At 41.8% G+C, this 21,487-nt stretch overlaps 1 protein-coding gene across 1 annotated transcript in view; it reads right to left on the bottom strand.

Moving 5' to 3' along the window:
- The window catches only part of rragca (Ras-related GTP binding Ca), a 39,268-nt gene that overhangs the window by 6,790 nt on the left and 10,991 nt on the right, over positions 1–21,487 (bottom strand). The window contains exons 2-4 of the mRNA XM_070899182.1: positions 11,721–11,920; positions 9,183–9,297; positions 7,684–7,826 (exon numbers count right to left, since the gene is read on the bottom strand). Of these exons, the coding sequence (XP_070755283.1) occupies positions 7,684–7,826; positions 9,183–9,297; positions 11,721–11,920 (458 nt within the window). The remainder of the gene's footprint in view (positions 1–7,683; positions 7,827–9,182; positions 9,298–11,720; positions 11,921–21,487) is intronic.

The raw sequence follows: 21,487 nt of genomic DNA, 5'->3' as shown, positions 1-21,487 counted from the left end.
GGTGTGGTATACTCCACACGGTGGATTAGAAAAATGTCACATTCTATCATAACTTGCAAAAATGTTCAACAATTGCTTTACCAGTTTTTAAAATTGCTATTTTTTTTTTAAAGCAGGGGTAAGAACAAGATGAAGGGATTAAGAGACAGGATTGAAGGAATGACAAGATGAGAAAGCTATTGAGAAAAATCACAGGATTCTTGGCTTTATAATCAGAGGGCTTTATAATCAGAGACATGGAGTACAAAAGCAAGGATGTTATGTTCAACCTAATGAGGCCCCAGCTGGAATATTGTCCAATTCTGGGCACCGCACTTTAGGAAGGATGTCAAGGCTTTAAGAGGGTGCAGAGGAGATTTACTAGAATGGCACTGAGGATGCAGGACCTCAGTTACGTGGAGAGCTAGAGAAACCTAGACACTGTTCCAGCAGAGAGTCACACCACTTATGTTAAATAATTAAAAATTTGTCCGTGGTCAGGGACAGGAGGGCGTGACGACGAGTGAGGAAGGTATGGGAACCCAGGATGTAGTGATGGAGGAGCATCAGCCCTTGCTCTTGTCCAACAGGTACGAGGTTCTTACTCCCTGTGAGGACGAGAGCAGGGACTGCAGGGAGGATGAGCAAACTGACCACAGCACCGTGGTACAGGGGGCCATTCAAGTGGGGGGAAGCAAAAAGAAATGTGGTAGTGGTAGGGGACAGTACCATTAGGGGGATAGATACTGTTCTCAGCAGCTGAAAGCACAGGTCCCGAGGCTATATTGCCTGCCCGGTGCCAGGGTTAAGGACATCTCCTCTGGGCTAGAGAGGAACTTGGGGCCCAAATTTGGCCCACCCAGTTTTTCAGTGCACTCTCGTGAGTTGCGTCAACTTCCTAGGATAAAAACGCCGCAAAAAAGTTGTCCCCGGATTCTGGCCGCTCTGTGGCCTCTCCCATGGCTTGGCACGGCATGGCAATTCAATTAGGGGGCGGAGCTAGGGCCTAGCACTTAAGAATGCCGGCAGCTCAACGCATGCGCACTGGAGGTTTCACGCATGCGCAGTAGCTTCTTTGCAGCGTGGGACCCGATGTCCCGCCCCTATCCTAGGCAGAGTGGCCTCACGACACACGCCGGGCTGCTGCACGTCATAGGCCACACCTGGAATACTGCATGCAGTTTTGGTTTCCATATTTACAAAAGGATATACTTGCTTTGGAGGCAGTTCAGAGAAGGTTCACTAGGTTGATTCCGGAGATGAGGGTGTTGACTTACAAAGGAAAGGTTGAGTAGGTTGGGCCTCTACTCATTGGAATTCAGAAGAATGAGAGGTGATCTTATCTAAATATATAAGATTATGAGGGGGCTTGACAAGTTGGATGCAGAGAGGATGTTTCCGCTGATGGGAGCTGATAACTGTGTAGCCAGTAATTTTAATGAGCATACTCAAATCTTTCATTAACCCTGTTGATGAAAATACTTTCCTACATAAGAATTACGAGCAGAAGGTAATTCTATTTTTTATTTGGATATTTTGAAAAAATTATGTAAAAATGTTTTGTCTCTTTATTTCTTTTATTTTTGTAGTTTAAGCTTCCATGAATGCTTCTGTTGTATAGTAAATTAACTTTGCGAAGTTTGTCATATGTCCTGTATAGCTGTTCGATCCTATTTACATTCTTTAGTCAAGGCATTAAGTACCTACCTGCGCTGATTTCTTAACTCTCCGCAAGGGTTTTCTGCGGCCACATACACTGGCCTAAGTTAGTTTGGATCAACTATTAGCTGTGCAAAGTGGCTTAAATGGCCAAAGGGGGCATAGGTGGCTGGTAATGCCCGCTTTTGAACAAAACTAAATTAAACTAAAAAAAATCCTAACTAACTCACTTACACTGGTGCAAATTGAATGTGCAAAATGGGGATTTTTAAGATACTCCAGAAAAATCAACTCTTGGCCAAATTTGGGGCCCTTGGAGTGGGAGGGGAAGATCCAATTGTCGTGGTCCATGTAGGTACCAATGACGTAGGTAGGACAAAGAAAGGAGGTTCTGCTGAGGGAGTATGAACAGCTCGGGGCTAAATTAAAAAGCTGAACCACAAAGGTAATAATCTCTGGATTATTACCTGAGCCACGAACAAATTTGCATAGGGTAAATAAGATCAGAGAGATGAATGCGTGGCTCAAAAAGTGGTGTGGGAGAAATGGGTTTTGATTCATGGGGCACTGGCACCAGTTCTAGGAAAGAGGGAGCTGTTCTGTCAAGGCGGGCTTCATTTGATCCAGGCTGGGACCAGTGTCCCGGCAAATCGAATAACTAGGATTGTAGATAGGGCTTTAAACGAGTTAGTGAGGGGGGAAAGAGGGATCCGTTGAGCGGAAATTTTAAAAGTCAAAAGAGAAAGGAGAAGGCAATAGTCTAGGATATCAATCAGGGTAATGATAACCAGAGTGTGACAGGAAGGGACAGAGTGTGTACACAGAGTGCATCAGAAAGTGGGGAAAAATGGTAAAAGGACAAAATTAAAAGCTCTTTATCTGAATGCACGCAGCATTCATAACTAGATAGATGAATTGACAGCACAAATAGAAATAAATGGGTATGATCTGATAGGCATTAGAGACATGGTTGCAAGGTGACCAAAGGCTGGGAACTGAATATTCAGGGGTATTTGCCATTTCGGAGAGATAGGAAGAAAGGAGATAGGGTAACTCGGTTAATAAAGGATAAGATCAGTGCAGTACTGAGAAATTATATTGGCTCAGAAAATCGAGATCTAGAATCAGTTTGGGTGGAGATAAGAAATAATAAGGGAAAGAAGTCACTGGTGGTAGTCTACAGGCCCCCAAACAGTAGCCACACTGTAGGACAGAGTATAAATCAAGAAATAATGGAGGCTTGTAAGAAAGGTATGGTAATAATCATGGGTGATTTTAATCTTCATACTGATTGGACAAATCAAATTGACAAATGTAGCCTTGAGGAACAATTCATAAGAGTGTATACGGGATGGTTTCTTAGAACAAAACGTTGCGGAACCAACCTGGGAGCAGGCTATTTTAGATCTGATAATGTGTAATGAGACAGGATTAATTAACAATCTCATATTAAAGGATTCTCTTGGGAAGAGTGATCATAGCATGGTAGAATTTCAAATTAATTTTGAGGGTGTGAAAACTACGTCACAAACTAGTGTCCTGAACTTAAATAAAGGCAATTACAAAGATACGAAGGCAGAGTTGCCTAAAGTGAACTGGAAAAATAAATTAAAGGGTATGACAGTAGATAACCAGTGGCAAACATTTAAAAAGAGATATTTTGTAACTCAGCAAAGATGTATTCCAGTGAGAAAGAAAGACTAAGAGAAGAATGAACCATCCCTGGTTAACTAAGGAAGTAAAGGATGGTATCAAATTGAAAAAGGCATACAATGTTGCGAAGAACAGTGGAAGGCCAGAGGATTGGGAAATTTTTAGAAACCCTAAAAGGACAACTAAAAAAATGATGAGAGAGAAGATCGTGTGAGAGTAAAATAGCAAGAATTATAAAAACAGATAGTAAGAGTTTCTACAGGCATATAAAAAGAGAGTAGCAAAAGTAAACTTTGGTCCTTTGGAGGATGAGACTGGAGAATTGATAATGGGAAATAGTGAAATGGCAGAGACTTTGAACAAATATTTTGTATTGGTCTTCACAGTAGAAGACACAAAGCATCCCAAAAATTGATAATCAAGGGGCTATTATGGGGGAGGGGACTTAAAACAATCACGATCACTAGGATAAAACTACGAGGCAAACTAATGGGACGGAAGGTGGACAAGTCCCCTGGACCTGATGGCCTGCATCCTAGGGTATTAAAAGAAGTGGTTAGAGATAGTGGATGCATTGGTTGTAATCTACCAACATTCCCTGGATTCTGGAGAGATCCCAGAGGATTGGAAAACCACAGATATAACACCTCTATTTAAGAAAGAAGGGAGACAGAAAGCAGGAATCTATAGACTAGTTAGCCTAACATCTTTCACTGGCAAAATGCTGGAATCAATTATTAAGGAAGAGTGTCAGCCATGGCTCAGTGGGTAGCACACTCGCCCGAGTCAAAAGTTTGTGGGTTCAAATCCCACACCAGGCACTTAAGCACATTAAAAAAAAAAAATCTAGGCCGACACGTCAGTGCAGTGCTGAGGGAGTGCTGCACTGTCAAAGGTGTCATCTCATCCACGAGACGTTAAACAGAGGCCCCATCTGCCTTCTCAGGTGGATGTAAAAGATGCCACAACACTATTTCGAAGAGGAGCAGGGAAGTTATCCCCGGTGTCCTAGCCAATATTTATCCCTCAATCAACATTTTAAAAAATTATCTGGTCATTATCACATTGCTATTTGCTGTGCGCAAGCTGGCTGCCGCGCTCCCATATTACAAGTGACTATACTCCAAAAAGTACTTCATTGGCTGTAAAGCGCTTTGAGATGTCCAGTGGTGGTGAAAGGCACTTTTTAAATCCAAGTCTTTTATAAAAAAAAAGGGAGTCTCAGAATAAGGGGCCTCCCATTTAAAACTGAGATGAGAAATTTCTTCTGAGGGTTGTAAATCTGTGGAATTCTCTGCCCCAGAGAACTGTGGAGGTTGGGTCATTGAATATATTTAAGGCGGAGGTAGATAGATTTTTGAGCGATAAGGGAGTAAAGGGTTATGGGAAGTGGGCAGGGAAGTGGAGCCGAGTCCATGATCAGATCAGCCATGATCTTATTGAATGGCGGAGCAGGCTCAAGGGGTCAAATGGCCTACTCCTGCTCCCATTTCTTATGTTCTTATGTTAATAGCAGGACATTTAGAAAATCATAATGCAGTCAAGCAGAGTCACCATGGTTTTATGAAAAGGAAATGTTTGACAAATTTGCTGGAGTTCTTTGAGGATGTAACAAGCAGGATGAATAAAGGGGAACCAGTAGATGCACTGTATTTGGATTTCCAGAAGGCATTCGATAAGGTAACTAGTGGGGTGCCACAGGGGTCAGTGCTGGAGCCTCAACTATTTACAATCTATATAAATAACTTGGGTGAAAGGATCGGGTGTAGTGTAGCCAAATTTGCTGATGATGCAAAGATAGGTGGGAAAGCAAGTTGTGAGGAGGACGCAAAGAATCTGCAAAGGGAGATAGATAGGCTAAGTGAATGGGCAAAAATGTGTCAGATGGAGCATAATGTGGCAAAATGTGAGGTTATCCACTTTGATAGGAAAAATAAAAAAGCACTATTATTTAAATAGGGAGAAATTACAAAATGCGGCGGTACAGAGGGATCTGGGGGTCCTTGTACAGAAACACAGTTAGCATGCAGGTACAGCAAGTGGGAAAGCAAATGGAATGTTGGCCTTTATTGCAAGGGGGATGGAGTATAAAAGTAAGGAAGTCCTGCTCCAACTGCACCTGGAGTACTGCATACAGTATTGGTTTCCTTATTTAAGTAGAGATATAGGAAGCAGAGTCAGGATAAACTGTCCTTTTCAGAATGGCAGGCAGTGACTAGTGGGGTGCCGCAGGGCTCAGTGCTGGGACCCCAGCTCTTCACAATATACATTAATGATTTAGATGAAGGAATTGAGTGCAATATCTCCAAGTTTGCAGACGACAGTAAGCTGGGTGGCGGTGTGAGCTGAGGACGATGCTAAGAGGCTGCAGGGTGACTTGGACAGGTTAGGTGAGTGGGCAAACACATGGCAGATGCAGTATAATGTGGATAAATGTGAGGTTATCCACTTTGGTGGCAAAAACACGAAGGCAGAATATTATCTGAATGGCAGATTAGGAAAAGGGGAGGTGCAACGAGACTTGGGTGTCATGGTACATCAGTCATTGAAAGTTGGCATGCAGGTACAGCAGGCAGTGAAGGCGGCAAATGGTATGTTGGCCTTCATAGCTCGGGGATTTGAGTATAGGAGCAGCGAGGTCTTACTGCAGTTGTACAGGGCCTTAATGAGGCCTCACCTGGAATAGTGTGTTCAGTTTTGGTCTCCTAATCTGAGGAAGGACATTCTTGCTATTGAGGGAGTGCAGTGAAGGTTCACCAGACTGATTCCCGGGATGGCAGGACTGACATGAGGAGAGAGTGGATCGACTGGGCCTCTATTCACTGGAGTTTAGAAGGATGAGAGGGGATCTCATAGAAACATTAAATTCTGACGGGACTGAACAGGTTAGATGCAGGAATAATGTTCCCAATGTTGGGGAAGTCCAGAACCAGGGGACATAGTCTAAGGATAAGGGGTAAGCCATTTACGACTGAGATGAGAAGAAACTTCTTCACTCAGTTGTTAACCTGTGGAATTCCCTACCGCAGAGAGTTGTTGATGCCAATTCAATGGATATATTCAAGAGGGAGTTAAATATGGCCCTTAAGGCTAAAGGGATCAAGGGGTATGGAGAGAAAGTAGGAAAGGGGTACTGAGGTGAATGATCAGCCAGGATCTTATTGAATGCTGATGCAGGCTCGAAGGGCCGAATGGCCTACTCATGCACCTATTTTCTATTTTTCTATATCTGCATTGGAGGCAGTTCAGAGAAGGTTCACAGGGTTGATTCCTGAGATGATTGGGTTGTCATATGAAGAAATGTTGAGCAGGTTGGATCTATACTCATTGGAGTTTAGAAGAATGAGAGGTGATCTTACTGAAACATATAATATTCTGAGGGGGCTTGACAGGTTGGATGCAGAGAAAATATGTTTCCTCTCGTGGGGAATCTAGAACTAGGGGGCATAGTCTCAGAATAAGAGGATCGTCCATTTAAAATGGAAATGAGGAAGAATTTCTTCTCTTGGAGGGTCGTGAATCTTTGGAATTCTCTACCCCAGAGAGCTGTGGAGGCTGAGTCATTGAATAATTTAAAAAGGTGGCGATAAATAGATTCCTGAAGGATAAGGGAGTCAAGGGTTATGGGGAGGGCAGGGAAGGGGAATTGAGGCCATGATAGGATCAGCCCTGAGCTTATTGAATAGCGGATCAGGCTCGAGGGGCCAGATGGCCTACTCCTGCTCCTATTTCTTTGCTCTAAAGAGAATAATTTACATAAGAACGGAGACGGTTAAGGAGACATTTAATAGTGATGTTCAGAAACTAGAAGGGTTTTGACACACTAAATAAAGGATAAATTGTTTCCAGTGGCAGAAGGGTAGGTAACCAGAGGACACATATTTAAGGTAATTGACAAAAGAACCAGGTGGTGAGATGAGCAGAATTTTTTTTTAATAAACACGACAAGTTACGATGATTTGGAATGCACTGCCCGAGAGGGTAGTGGAAGCAGGTTCAATAATAACTTTCAAAAGGGAATTGGATAAATATTTGAAGGGGAAAAATTTGCAGGGCTATGGGGAAAGGACAGGGGAATGGGACTAACTGGATAGCTCTGAGAGCCAGCACAAGCATGATGGGCTGGATGGCCTCCTTCTGTGCAGTATCATTCTATGATTGCAATCATAGGAAAACACTTCACAACATTACCAGGAGGACCAATTTACTTATGCACATGTGCAGTGGGTGAAAATGCTAGCAAAATGAAAAAAATTACAAGATCCCATCCTTTTTTCTCAATTCGCAAATATAATCTGCGACATTGGCCGCGATTAATTTGTCCGGTTTTATAGTACAGGCTACAGAAGTGTATTAAAAGCTGTAAATACTCTAATACTTATGGTTACTTACCCATAAATGCAGGAGACATCAATCACCACATCTATCATATCGCAGCACAGCTCATATGACTGCATGTCTACAGGCGAACTGTCTGTGGCAATATAGATTTTACTGACTACATCAAAAAGAAAAGCTTTTTCAATCCCAGAATTCTGCAGAAAAAAAATCATTCAATAATTTAAACGTGTTTATTTCGCTTTAATTAAAAAACTGTTACTGGTTTAGTGATTTTTACCATCACAAAACCTCAACTTTACACTATTGTTTTTTGAAACCGTTTGAACCGTTACAGCAGCCACTGCAATAAAAGCATACTAAAAAAACTGCTTTAATTATGATGCAACCAGAAGCAGGAAGCAGTCAGGATAGCACTGTCCTGTCTTTTGGGTGCTACTTTTCCCCTGCAATCATTACTTGGATGCTTTTGCCATATGATCTACTCCTCTTAATTTCAAGTCACTTAATTCAAATTATTTAATAATTCAATTATTTCAACACTAAATTCCCACTTTGCTGTGTTATTGCTGCTGCTCAATTCAAATTGTTGGAAAATTATTTATGGTGCAGAAGAGACACTTATCAGGAGTAGACAATAATTCTAATTTTAAGCATATTTTGAACAGCACCATGTGCCAACTAATGAAAGACAAACTCAGGGCTAGATACCTAAACCTTTTTTAAAAGTAGGAAAGGCCACAAATTTTCGAAATCTAATAATAAATTATGGCATCCACTAAATTAAATACAGATCTCCAACAGATGTTCTATTAAAAACTTAATGGTGTCATTTGTTGTGGTAGTAGAGGGGCAAGGAGAGAGAAAAGCAGAAAAAGAATTTTAAAAAATTTAATTACTGTTAAGTGATCAATGGTATTCACAAAGATGTAAGACGGACAATGGTTTGCATTTTTCAATCACCTTTGAAGAACTGATGAAAGGCTCCAGTTTCCCAGGTAAGCGGCTGACACAATCCTGGTGCCTCACTGATGTGGTGCCCAGGCTTTTTGACCTAGGCAACCCACCTCAATCACAAGGCCAGGTCCCATCTTAGAAGTCCTCAATCCCACAAACAACAAACAGGAAATGAGCTAGTAAATAAAATTTTAAAAAATAAACATCTAAACAATTGGAAGAGCTCAACCAATTACCTACTGGACCGCCATTTTTGATTTACAGTTCAATAGGAGGGGTCAAGTTCCAGGAGTATAACTTTCATAGTCATATTGCTGACGTTCCTGAATGAACAGTAGCCCAGAATTTGGAATGAACTGCACCAGATTACAATATGATCTTTGTGACTTCACTCCAGAGTTATACTGCACATTTTGCATTGTGAAGCAGGTTTGGCATTCCACCAACACAAAATGTATGTTACAGGTATAACTATCAGATAATAGATCAACTTCGATTAGGGGCTTGAAATGTCCAGGTAGAATTTTTTTTTTATTTAAAAAAAAAAGTGATCATCTTTCATTCTGGATTGAAATAGTTTAAACCTAGGTACTCACCGATATAAAGATGTTAAGCAGATTTTCCAGTGTTGGCAGCTGTGGGATAAGCTTCTGTACTACTTTACTAAATGCTTCAAATATTGAATGATCATAGATGCTGGTTAAGTAAAAGCTGATAAAAGGAAAGGCAATGTAATCAGTAACATTGAACAATTCTGCCAAGTCAAAAACTATTCAACCTGCCCAGAAGCACACCAACAAAATACAACCTGAAGAAACTGCGATATTTTATTCAAGTTCAGCCAATATACACTTTAGCTAATATTTTACTTCATTTTTTTTTCAAAGCTACATTTTGTGACAGAGGAATTCTAGAAACAGAAAGCACAATTATTTCATGATTAAGCTCTTAGTGGCCTGCACATGTGATCAAATCCCTCCAAAGCCACAATAACCAAACAGATTTTAGTGCAAACAGATCATGGCAGAATCATCACTCATGTTATTCCCACCGGCTCCTGATCTTACAATCCTTTTTTTTTTCATGTGGCTGGAAAGGTGGATTAAAGCATACACGTGTCTGTCCAAGAAATAATTTCACCAATTGTTGCTCTGGTATCAGTGCCTGGCCTATCCAGGAAAAAGCACCTCTTCCTTTTTAATAGGCCTCTCAGAAACTTTGCAATTCTAAATCAGAATGCTGAATTTCTGAAACTAATGGTTAGGGATATGAATGCACTGCAAGGCTGCAATCTAAAAGTGAATATGCTGCGAGTGCAGTGCATTGAAGCTCATGGTTAGCGGGTTTTGACCCAGAACTCCTCACATGATGAGTTACTGATCTCAAGTCATGCAGCCATGGAGAGACATTGAGAAAATTACATGTACTTTCCAACAGGGGAGCTCTAAGAGAATAAAGGTGGCCAGTCACCCTAGGCATATTCTCTTGCATTAATAGTAAATGTCGAGGAGCAGATCTCCATTCAATTATTTTACCCAGAGAAAGACAGAAAATAATTATCCTTATACTGGTTAAGGCACTACTGGTCCCCAGGAGCTGCCAAGTATACCCATTTAGCATAGCCTCTTCTCCCTCTTAGACATGTAAATAGAGAAATTAGATAGAAAAAAGTGAACTAAAGCTTTATACAAAAACAGGGCAGAAAATAGGAAGAAAAGGATGAGTGCTCCAAGAACAAGTGTTCAAAGTTGAATTAAAATTGTATAATGTTTATTTTTGTAGTTTAGGGCTATTATGTCAAGCTGAATATTTTAGTAGTTGTATTAAAGTATTCACTTAATCGTCACAAAAATTATTAGAACTAGCTGCTCAGGAGAGCCGGGCCTTTTGCTGGATGTGCTAGCTGCATAAAACGTTGCAAATGTGGAGTGGAGAAAAAAATCTACTCAAAAAGGTCTGGGCTACAATCATCTTAAAGCAGTCATTGAAAAGCTATACTTGTCTAAACAAGGTATACAAAGCTTAGTGTTTGTAATTTATTTCATGGTTGGTTGAAGCTCTTTTAAACAAAATGATAAAGGATGATAAAATAGGCTGAATTGCAAATAAAAAGTTTTATTATTCTAGACTTGAGCAATAACTCAGACCAAAGTATCAAATAAAAAGCAAAAAACTGCAAATGCTGAGAATCTGTAAACAAACATTGGAAAACGGTGGAAATACAAATCAGGTCAGCCAGCATCCGACCTTTTTCTGCATCCTTCGGTTCAATTTTTTTGTGCCATAACTAGCTGGAAGTGAGGGCTACTAACAGCGTGGAGAGCGCAACAGGGCATCTGGGACCTCAGTGAATGAGGAGACCAACAGTGTACCTCTTAAACCAATTAGATTTAAGGATTGAGAAAGAAAAATGACAGGAGGGAGGGTGAATTAAGAGTCAAATCATGTACAGAAAGAGGAAGGGAAAGAAAGATTGGATTGAGAGAGAAATAAAAAGGGAGGGGAAAAAAAGGGAAAATTTTAAATGCCATTTTTAAAATCTTGAAGAACAATTTACCACCTTTAGGAATGAGATTCCACAGTTTAAATTGTTCAATTTCTGGGCCAGAGATCTTGATTGGCAGTACATTAACAATTAGCAACTCGTTAAAAAGGTAGTTACGTTCTTAACTACAAGACCTTCTGGGGCAAGTTTAATGGGCAATTAATGCGCAAATTCAGAAAGTTCTCCAAAATAATGGGGAGGCTTTGGCTGAAATGCCGTTTACGCAAATTAAACGGCGGAGCGATGTACATCAACCAGCAAGTTCTGCAGAGTCGCAACTCACAGCGTACCTCAATCCCCTGACCTTGCTGGACAATTTACACATGAATAGTGGAATGTGTCATTAACACTATTTTTACAAGTTCATTATAAAATGTATTAGGACTTAGACAACCAAAAAGCTGGAGGCTGAGATTCTGAAGTAAATATTAAGACTGTGACAATTACGCCAGTGATTCACATTTCATATTGATGATTAATTAGAACATTAACACATCAGATTTCTGAAGGGGAAAAAACTATGGAGCATCTTTGACAGCAACAAGACTGACAGCAATACAGCAGTACTTCTGTCATCCACATTGCTTACCTCAGGTGGAGTTTCTCTAAACCAGCATCAGCAAGGTCATCATTGGCTCGCTGATGAATGTCTCTTTGGGTTTCTATCTTGTGATCATCTGACAAACCATCTACTTTGTGGATGAATACTTCAAAATTGATTTCAGGATTGACTTTGTATGCTCGGGATACTGTCAAGTGAAGTCTTGCTAGAGCTTCCATATAATCATCCTGCCAAGGACACAACACTCATCAGTACGCTGACATTTGAAAAGAAGGCAACACAGAAACCATCATCAGCATCAAAAAAATTATTCAGTGTGTGCATTCGGACCAATAAAAAGCGATCCCAAACCAGTCGTCAGCTTTTGCAAAACAGCGATCACTCTACTCTCATTTTTCAACGTTTTATTTTTCTGCCAATCAACCACGCAGCAGGTCCAATTACCGCTGTGCGTAATTATGGCACACATTTTTGTTTCATTTCTTGTTTGGAGGGTAGGGGAAGAGGAAGAAAGGCAATTAAAAAAAAAAAGAGACAAAAGCAGCTCAACTGGTTTGGATGCCTGTTGATTTTGTTTCTTAGTAACTATTTTATGCAATGGACCGACACTGTAAATGGTTCTGTCGAGCCAGAGATCAACCGTCAGTTCTGGCAGTAACGTAATTGAGATTTATTGTTGCAGCAGGAGGCAGCAGTTTGGGTCCTGGCATTGTGATAAAACAGATATATCTGGGCTCAAAATTAATTTGCAAGGTGAAATGAACTGCTGTCCCTTCTGCTTTCGTCAATCTGTTTATAGTTGTTTTCCCATGGTTGAAAAGTGAACTCTCTGTACACCCTCCAACTAACCTTAGATATTTTTAGTTGCTGCAGGTTTTACCTTTAACCAAGTTTGAGAATCATAGAATGTTACAGGACAGAAACAGACCAATTGCCCCGTCAAATCTGCAGATAAGCTAGTTTTATTATGCAACACACAGAATTATGAAGCATAAAAACAAATGCGAGGGTTGGTATTCTTTTCATATTTCTTCTCTTACCTGCTCTGTCCTGAAGGCATTTACTCAGTTTCATTTCCAGTTAGCAACAGTTCTCACCAAAAGACCATTTCTTCACTGGAGTACCAGCAGGCTATTCAACTGTAGAAGCCATCATGCGAACAATGATGGACAGGTAAAGGCCATCTGCTCCATCGAGTCTGTCCCACAAAATTATGATACCTTGTGTATCACAACATATACACTGCACCCCACCCCAAACCATGCGATCTCCAGGGAGAGAAAACAAAAAAGCAAAAAAATCCAGGACAATTTGGGAAGGAAAAAAAAAATCAGAAATTCCTCTCCGATCCATCTAGGCGATCGAAATTCATCCAGATCACTCTGGTTCTGAATGCCCTGCAGTACCCACCTTCTGTAAAAGGCGATCTCCGCCCCAGCCAGAAACAAATACAGCTCTCTCTCGAAGGAATTCAGCAAATCACCATCCACCGCACGTGACGGCAGCTTGTTCCAGAGGTCCACTATTCTCTTGGAAAAGAACTACCTCCTGATATCTAACCTAGATCTAGTCTTATATAGTCTTAGTCTAAATAGCGGATGCATTGACAGTCATTATCCAACATTCCATAGACTCTGGATCAGTTCCTATGGAGTGGAGGGTAGCCAATGTAACCTCACTTTTTAAAAAAAAGGAGGGAGAGAGAAAACAGGAAATTATAGACCGGTCAGCTGGACATCGGTAGTGAGTAAAATGATGGAATCAATTATTAAGGATGTCATACCAGCGCATTTGGAAAGAGGTGACATGATAGGTCCAAGTCAGCATGGATTTGTGAAAGGGAAATCAAGCTTGACAAATCTTCTGGAAATTTTTTGAGGATGTTTCCAGTAGAGTGGACAAGGGGACACCAGTTGATGTGGTGTATTTGGACTTCCAGAAGGCTTTCGACAAGGTCCCACACAAGAGATTAGTGTGCAAAGTTAAAGCACATGGGATTGGGGGTAGTGTGCAGACGTGGATTGAGAACTGGTTGGCAGACAGGAAGCAAAGAGTAGGAGTAAATGGGTACTTTTCAGAATGGCAGACAGTGACTAGTGGAGTACCGCAAGGTTCTGTGCTGGGGCCCCAGCTGTTTACATTGTACATTAATGATTTAGACGAGGGGATTAAATGTAGTATCTCCAAATTTGCGGATGACACTAAATTGGGGGGCAGTGTGAGCTGCGAGGAGGATGCTATGAGGCTGCAGAGTGATTTGGATAGGTTAGGTGAGTGGGCAAATGCATGGCAGATGAAGTATAATGTGGATAAATGTGAGGTTATCCACTTTGGTGGTAAAAACAGAGAGACAGACTATTATCTGAATTGTGACAGATTAGGAAAAGGGGAGGTGCAACGAGACCTGGGTGTCATGGTACATCAGTCATTGAAGGTTGGCATGCAGGTACAGCAGGCGGTTAAGAAGGCAAATGGCATGTTGGCCTTCATAGCGAGGGGATTTGAGTACTTAAGGTTTTGTACAAGTATGCCTCGTCTTGTACTCAGTTGTCCTATGGATATACCCCAGCACCTTATTTGCTCCATCTAATCGCTTCATGGCATTGCTCATATACCTTTAAGGATAGATGCACTAGACTACCCAAATCTTGGTCTATCTCCACCATCTTAATGCCTTTCCCTGTAGGGTGCATGAGAATGTTGAGCATTTGCTCTGTCCATATGCATAACACTGCACCTATTTAAGTTATACATCATTTTCCAGTCATAAGCCCAACACATTAAGATCTGCCTGAAGCAGACGAGCATCACCTACAGTTCTAACACTTGCATAGATCCTGGCATCATCTACAAATCTGCAGATTGTGCCTCTAACACCAACATCCAGATCATTAATAAAAATAGTAAAGAGGAACGGTCCCAACACTGAGCCAAACCTATCCTTATTTAATGTTCACACACATGTATACACCCAACAGGCATCACTGAATACCAAGAATACTTGAATAGCAAGAGCCCTAACCAATCATCCTTCCTAGCCTGGCCCAGGGGGAGGGGGAAAGAGGGGAACCACCATACCAGCTAACATACTCTTGCAAGTGCTCATGAATCCAGTTTGAATTTGACAAGTGTGCAGATCTGGCTCATTAACAACTGTCTATTGTACACGGGGTTATTAAAAAACTGTTCAACAATGTTAGAGAGAAACAGGAGAACACAGTATTTTAGTTAACTTGTCAACGAAAAGGATTGCTGCTTTTATCTTGAAGTGCTGTCAGCTGTGGCTCAGTGGGTAGCACACTCGCCTCAGAGTTAGAAGGTTGTGGGTTCAGGTCCCGGTCCAGGGGCTGGAGCACAAAAAAAATCTGGGCTGACACTCCATGCATCGCTGAGGGAGAGTTGCACTGTTGGAGGTGCCGTCTTTCGGAAGAAACGTTAAACCAAGGTCCCATGGAAAAGATCCCATGGCACTATTTCGAAGAAAAGCAGGAGAGTTATCCCTGGTGTCCTGGCCAGTATTTATCCCGCAATCAACATTAAAGAAAAACAGATTATCTGGTCATTATCACATTGCTATTTGTGGGAGTTTGCTTGCGCGCAAATTGGCTGCCACATTTCCTACATTACAACAGTGACTACACTCCAAAAGTACTTCATTGGCTGTAAAGCGCTTTGAGACGTCCGGTGGTTATGAAAGGCACTATATAAATCCAAGTCTTTATTAATCCAAAAATGGATTAGTCACTCTCCTGAGATGAGGGCTTTACAAAGGTAGATTCACCCCTTTAAACAAATATTCTGACCAATTCTGTATCTTTTCTAAGATGCCTCATCTCCATTTATCTCCTTTAAGTTTTTTTGTGAACATATTCCTTCCCAGACAGAGACCTCTGTGTAACTAGCTGTCGACAAATTGCGTGGGAGCAGCCTGGATTTCTTGAGCTCCGTGTTATAACAGTTTGGTGCATCAATGTCTTATCCCACTGCATCACTGAGTAGACTTCCCTAGACAGTTTCCTAATCAGACAGAACACGTGTACAGAAATGGCATCTCCGGTTTTGCCACTAACCGTACGCACATCAGGCGAGAAGGGAGAATAAACATAGCTGCAACATTCCACCAGCACTTCACATTCTAACATATGCTTTGCCATCAGTTTAAACTTCAAAAAATTCAGCAGGTTTGGAGAAGTGTGATGTTGATACAAAAGGTACATTATCTAGGGAAAGATGAAAAATGGTGGATTCATTATGAAAAATAGCCATATAAAAATGTACACATTTCTCCAACTGAACACAGATTATTTGGCAAAAAAATTGTGCCCTTAGAACTGATGAAATCCATTTTACTTCCCAGGAAAGGGGTGGGAGGGACAGCCAGGTTGTAACAATGTAACACTAGCTTTCAAACGCACTAGTCTCAAATCTCACGTGGATGGCACTTACTACAAACTAAATTGCGTACGATTGTTCAGCTTTGAGAAACTGCATTATTTGGACCAAGAATTTAAACATAGGCCCAGAATTTGCTGGGAAAATAATGGCAAGTTTAATGCACACATTATTAGTCTGCAAATTACTCAGCAATTTATGGAGAAGAGATACGCCATGAGTAGCGAATCGCAGGATGATTTGTGCCGTTCTGCCATAAGCCTTGCGAAAACAGGAGCTCACGAGTTAAGAATTTGCTGCATTTGTGGTTAAAACAAATTAAACTCACATCAGAAAGTTAGAACTGGTAACACAAGGACCCTTTTAATGACCCTCTCCGCCTCAAAGGGAACAATTGAAACTGTGGAGTCTCATCCCTGCAGATAAATTGTTTTGAGATATTTTAAATTTACATTTTTCTTGCTTTTCCTTTCCTGTCTCTTAATCTAATCTTTCTTTTCCTCTCAATTTCACTACGTATATCTGATTTGACTCCAATACACCCTATTTTCTTCTCTGTCATTCCTGTTTCTGTCTCTATCCTTAAATCTCATTGATTAAGACAGACTGTTGGACCAGTTGTTCACAAAGGTCTCAGATGCCCCGTGGACCTCCATTACCAGCTCACACCCAACAATTTGCAATGCTAAAAATTTGAGTTGGCGATGAGGGAAAAAAGTCCAACAAATGGGGACGATGCCTCACTCCAACAAATTCTCAGCCAGTGTTCAAAGCTATGAGCAAACACTAAGGCATCTTTGTAACTAATCTAGAGTTCAATTGTCAATAACGTCTAACCGATTGAATACATTTAATAAACTTAGAATCAAATCTCAGATCCTAAACACTAATTTCAGCCTTTCAATAATTCAGAAAATAAGCTGATAGTCAGGTGAAGCAGGGTGGGGAAACATAGAAAATAGGTGCAGGAGTAGGCCATTTGGCCCTTCTAGCCTGCACCGCCATTCAATGAGTTCATGGCTGAACATTCAACTTCAGTACCCCATTCCTGCTTTCTCACCATACCCCTTGATCCCCCTAGTAGTAAGGACCTCATCTAACTCCTTTTTGAATATATTTAGTGAATTGGCCTCAACAACTTTCTGTGGTAGAGAATTCCACAGGTTCACCACTCTCTGGGTGAAGAAGTTCCTCCGCATCTCGGTCCTAAATGGCTTACCCTTTATCCTTAGACTGTGACCTCTGGTTCTGGACTTCCCCAACATTGGGAACATTCTTCCTGCATCTAACCTGTCTAACCCCGTCAGAATTTTAAATGTTTCTATGAGGTCCCCTCTCATTCTTCTGAACTCCAGTGAATACAAGCCCAGTTGATCCAGTCTTTCTTGATAGGTCAGTCCCGCCATCCCGGGAATCAGTCTGGTGAACCTTCACTGCACTCCCTCAATAGCAAGAATGTCCTTCCTCAGGTTAGGAGACCAAAACTGTACACAATACTCCAAGTGTGGCATCACCAATGCCCTGTACAACTGTAGCAACACCTCCCTGCCCATGTATTCAAATCCCCTCGCTATGAAGGCCAACATGCCATTTGCTTTCTTAACCGCCTGCTGCACCTGCATGCCAACCTTCAATGACTGATGTACCACGACACCCAGGTCTCTTTGCACCTCCCCTTTTCCTAATCTGTCACAATTCAGATAATAGTCTGTCTCTGTTTTTACCACCAAAGTGGATAACCTCACATTTATCCACATTATACTTCATCTGCCATGCATTTGCCCACTCACCTAACCTATCCAAGTCGCTCTGCAGCCTCACAGCATCCTCCTCGCAGCTCACACTGCCACCCAACTTAGTGTCATCCGCAAATTTGGAGATACTACATTTAATCCCCTCATCTAAATCATTAATGTACAGTGTAAACAGCTGGGGCCCCAGCACAGAACCTTGCGGTACCCCACTAGTCACTGCCTGCCATTCTGAAAAGTACCCATTTACTCCTACTCTTTGCTTCCTGTCTGACAACCAGTTCTCAATCCATGTCAGCACACTACCCCCAATCCCATGTGCTCTAACTTTGCACATCAATCTCTTGTGTGGGACCTTGTCGAACGCCTTCTGAAAGTCCAAATATACCACATCAACTGGTTCTCCCTTGTCCACTCTACTGGAAACATCCTCAAAAAATTCCAGAAGATTTGTCAAGCATGATTTCCCTTTCACAAATCCATGCTGACTTGGACCTATCATGTCACCTCTTTCCAAATGCACTGCTATGACATCCTTAATAATTGATTCCATCATTTTACCCACTACCGGATAATTAGACTAGACTGCGCAGATGTAATTCAGACCTTATTTTAAAAGTCAACAATTCTGCTCTTATATTTATATTTAAAATTATAAATTCTCACGTATACATTTATAATGGAAACTGCTTCATGCTACGATTACACCCTTCCACTAGTGATGGCACTGCACTGTCTTCACTCAGGGTAGGGTGGAATTACAGCATGATAAATTTATATAAGCAGTTTCCATGACAAATGTGGACACGGGAAATTAATGGAAAGATGTGAACAGAAGCTTGCGCAGATGGAAGATTTTTAATATAGATTCTGCTTTACATACACCCCCCGCCCCACCCCGAAAATGATCTTATCTGCACAATATTCCCACTTGTCCTTAATTTAAATGCAATAATAGGCAGCTGTCAGTGACAGGACCTTATGAGAATATGGTTTTCTGAGAATCCCCACTATGTGATTTAGCCAGAAATAGATCATGGGATGGGGCTCCCTTTTATCCACAAGTTCCAATTCAAGGGGTTATTTCAGAGGCTCAATATCAGCAGAATAAACAAATGGACCAAAATTATATAATCATGCTATCACATAGCCTTATCTTGTCTTGTCCAGTCCATCAAGACATGTTTCTACAAATTAAAGTCTAATTTAGTACCCACTCTACTCTAACCATTTGATCTCCCAATGGAAGATTCTGTATACTCCCCGATCCCAAAAAGTATTGACCAAGACTGTAAAATATCCACCCTCAGCATTCAACCCCATATAACCACTCAGCAACATGACAGGAACCAATATAGTGAAATAAATATATTCTAGGAAGCAGATGCAACGTATGCTAGCGGCTAACCAGTGACGTTATTCATTGTGAATTAAGAGTTTACATGGCTACAAATTTGGCGGGGGTGGGGTAGTGGGAGGCTGCATGGTTGTACAATACGAACATACAAAATGAAATAATTTGCAAATAAATTTGTAAAAAATGTCTCCAGGCTGCCATGCGTTTTGATTGTTTTTTTGAATATAGCATTTGCCTTATTTACTGCATCTGCATAAATAAGTGTGCTTATGCTTTGGAACAGTAAATAAAGGAATGGTTGGTTCAATAAATGTTGCATAAACAACCCTGGCACAACAGTAGTCATCAAAAAAGGAAAAAGGCTAATCTTATACATTTACCTCAGAATTTTTCTTCAATGACCAAAACCCACAGCCAAAATCCAACTCGCAGTGTGTATAATGAAGATTGTCCATCTGATGTATAAATTAGCCAGGCCTCGAGGATTAGGAAAAAGCTACTTCCTGGTTGGTGAAAAAAAGGCTGCTCATTCATTGGTCTAAACACTCTGATCAATGAGCAGCCTTCATCAGTCCTACGGGTTTGGAACCTTTAGATATTGAAGCTTCTGAGCTCTGAACTTTGCATAGGCCGTCCCAGGAACAAGAGTGGCAGGTGCAAGTGCAGCAGCAACAGCAGAGATGGTAAGGTACTGGTGGACTAGACTAGGCAGGTTAGTGAATGGCAGGGCAGCAGGCCAAACTGGAAGAACAAAAAGGTAATTTCGGTGCAGAGGCTTTGTTTATGGAGATTAGGGGAGGGTGGATATTTACTGTAGCAGGGGCTAGGTCTGTGTGCCGGAGTGTAAAACAGGAATAGGGCACAAAGTGCGGCCAACACTTCTACATGCTGTGATTTTTGGACATATTTTGTTTAAAAATTAGTGGGAAAATTAAAACTTTGTTTCTAATCACAGGACACGGTGAATCGCAAGTCATGCTAATCCTAAACCATGTAATTACTGTTACACCGTGTAAAGTTTGAATAGCAGGATTATTCACTTAAATCTCAGCACTGAAAAGAGGAATGTTGCTGTGTTACAAGATCTTATTTCTGTTTAAAAAAAATCTCGTCAGGTTTAAATGGCTGGCAAGAGTCCCAAAAGCAAAGCAGATTTTAAGAATTGCATTTTTCAAGACAGGTGGGTACAATTTTGTGCAACACAGCAGGCACAATGTCTTTGTTCATGTCACAAAATGTGTGCAGTGTTAAAAGCATACATCATCATCATAGGCAGTCCCTTGGAATCGAGGAAGACTTGCTTCCACTCCTAAAGTGAGTTCTTTGGTGGCTGAACAGTCCAACACGAGAGCCACAGACCCGGTCACAGGTGGGACAGATATTCGTTGGGGGAAGGGGTGGCACTGATTTACACGCTCCTTCCGCTGCCTGCGCCTGACCTCTTCACGCTCGCAGTGGTGCGATTCGAAGAGCTCAACGTCCTCCCGGATGCACTTTCTCCACTTTGGGCGGTCTTCGGCCGGGGTCTCCCAGGCATCAGCGGTGATGTCGCATTTCACCAGAGGGGCTTTGAGGGTGTCCTTGCAACGTTTCCGCTGCCCACTTTTGGCTTGTTTGCCATGAAGGAGTCCCGCATAGAGTAGTTGCTTAGGGAGTCTCATGTCTGGCATGCGAACTAAGTGGTCTGCCCAGCGAAGCTGATCGAGTGTGGTTAGTGCTTCAATGCTGGGGATGTTAGCCTGGGCGAGGACACTGATGTTGGTGAGTCTGTCCTCCCAGGGGATTTGTAGGATCTTGCGGAGACATCATTGGTGATATATCTCCAGCGACTTGATGTGCCTTCTGTAAGTCGTCCATTCCTCTGATCCATACAGCGTCCACTCCTCTGATCCATACAGGAGAGCGGGTATTACTACAGCCCTGCAGACCATGAGCTTGGTGGTAGGTTTGAGGGCCTGGTCTTCGAACACTCTTTTCCTCAGGCGGCCGAAGGCTATACTGGCGGCGATGTTGAATCTCCGCATCAATGTCTGCCTTTATTGACAAGAGGCTCCAGATGTATGGGAAGTGGTCCACGTTGTCAAGGGCCATGCCATGAATCTTGATGACTGGGGGGGCAGTGCTGTGCGGCGAGGACAGGCTGGTGGAGGACCTTTGTCTTACGGATGTTAAGCGCAAGACCCATGCTTTCACATGCCTCGGTGAATACATCGACTATATCCTAGAGTTCAGCCTCAGAATGTGCGCAGACGCAGGCGTCGTCCGCGTACTGCAGTTCAACGAGAGGGGTTTGG

The sequence above is a fragment of the Pristiophorus japonicus genome, chromosome 14 (assembly GCF_044704955.1).
Source record: "Pristiophorus japonicus isolate sPriJap1 chromosome 14, sPriJap1.hap1, whole genome shotgun sequence".
Lineage (NCBI taxonomy): Eukaryota > Metazoa > Chordata > Chondrichthyes > Pristiophoridae > Pristiophorus > Pristiophorus japonicus.
The sequence above is the reverse complement of the archived record's forward strand: the minus strand, read 5'-3'. Positions and strand labels throughout refer to the sequence as shown.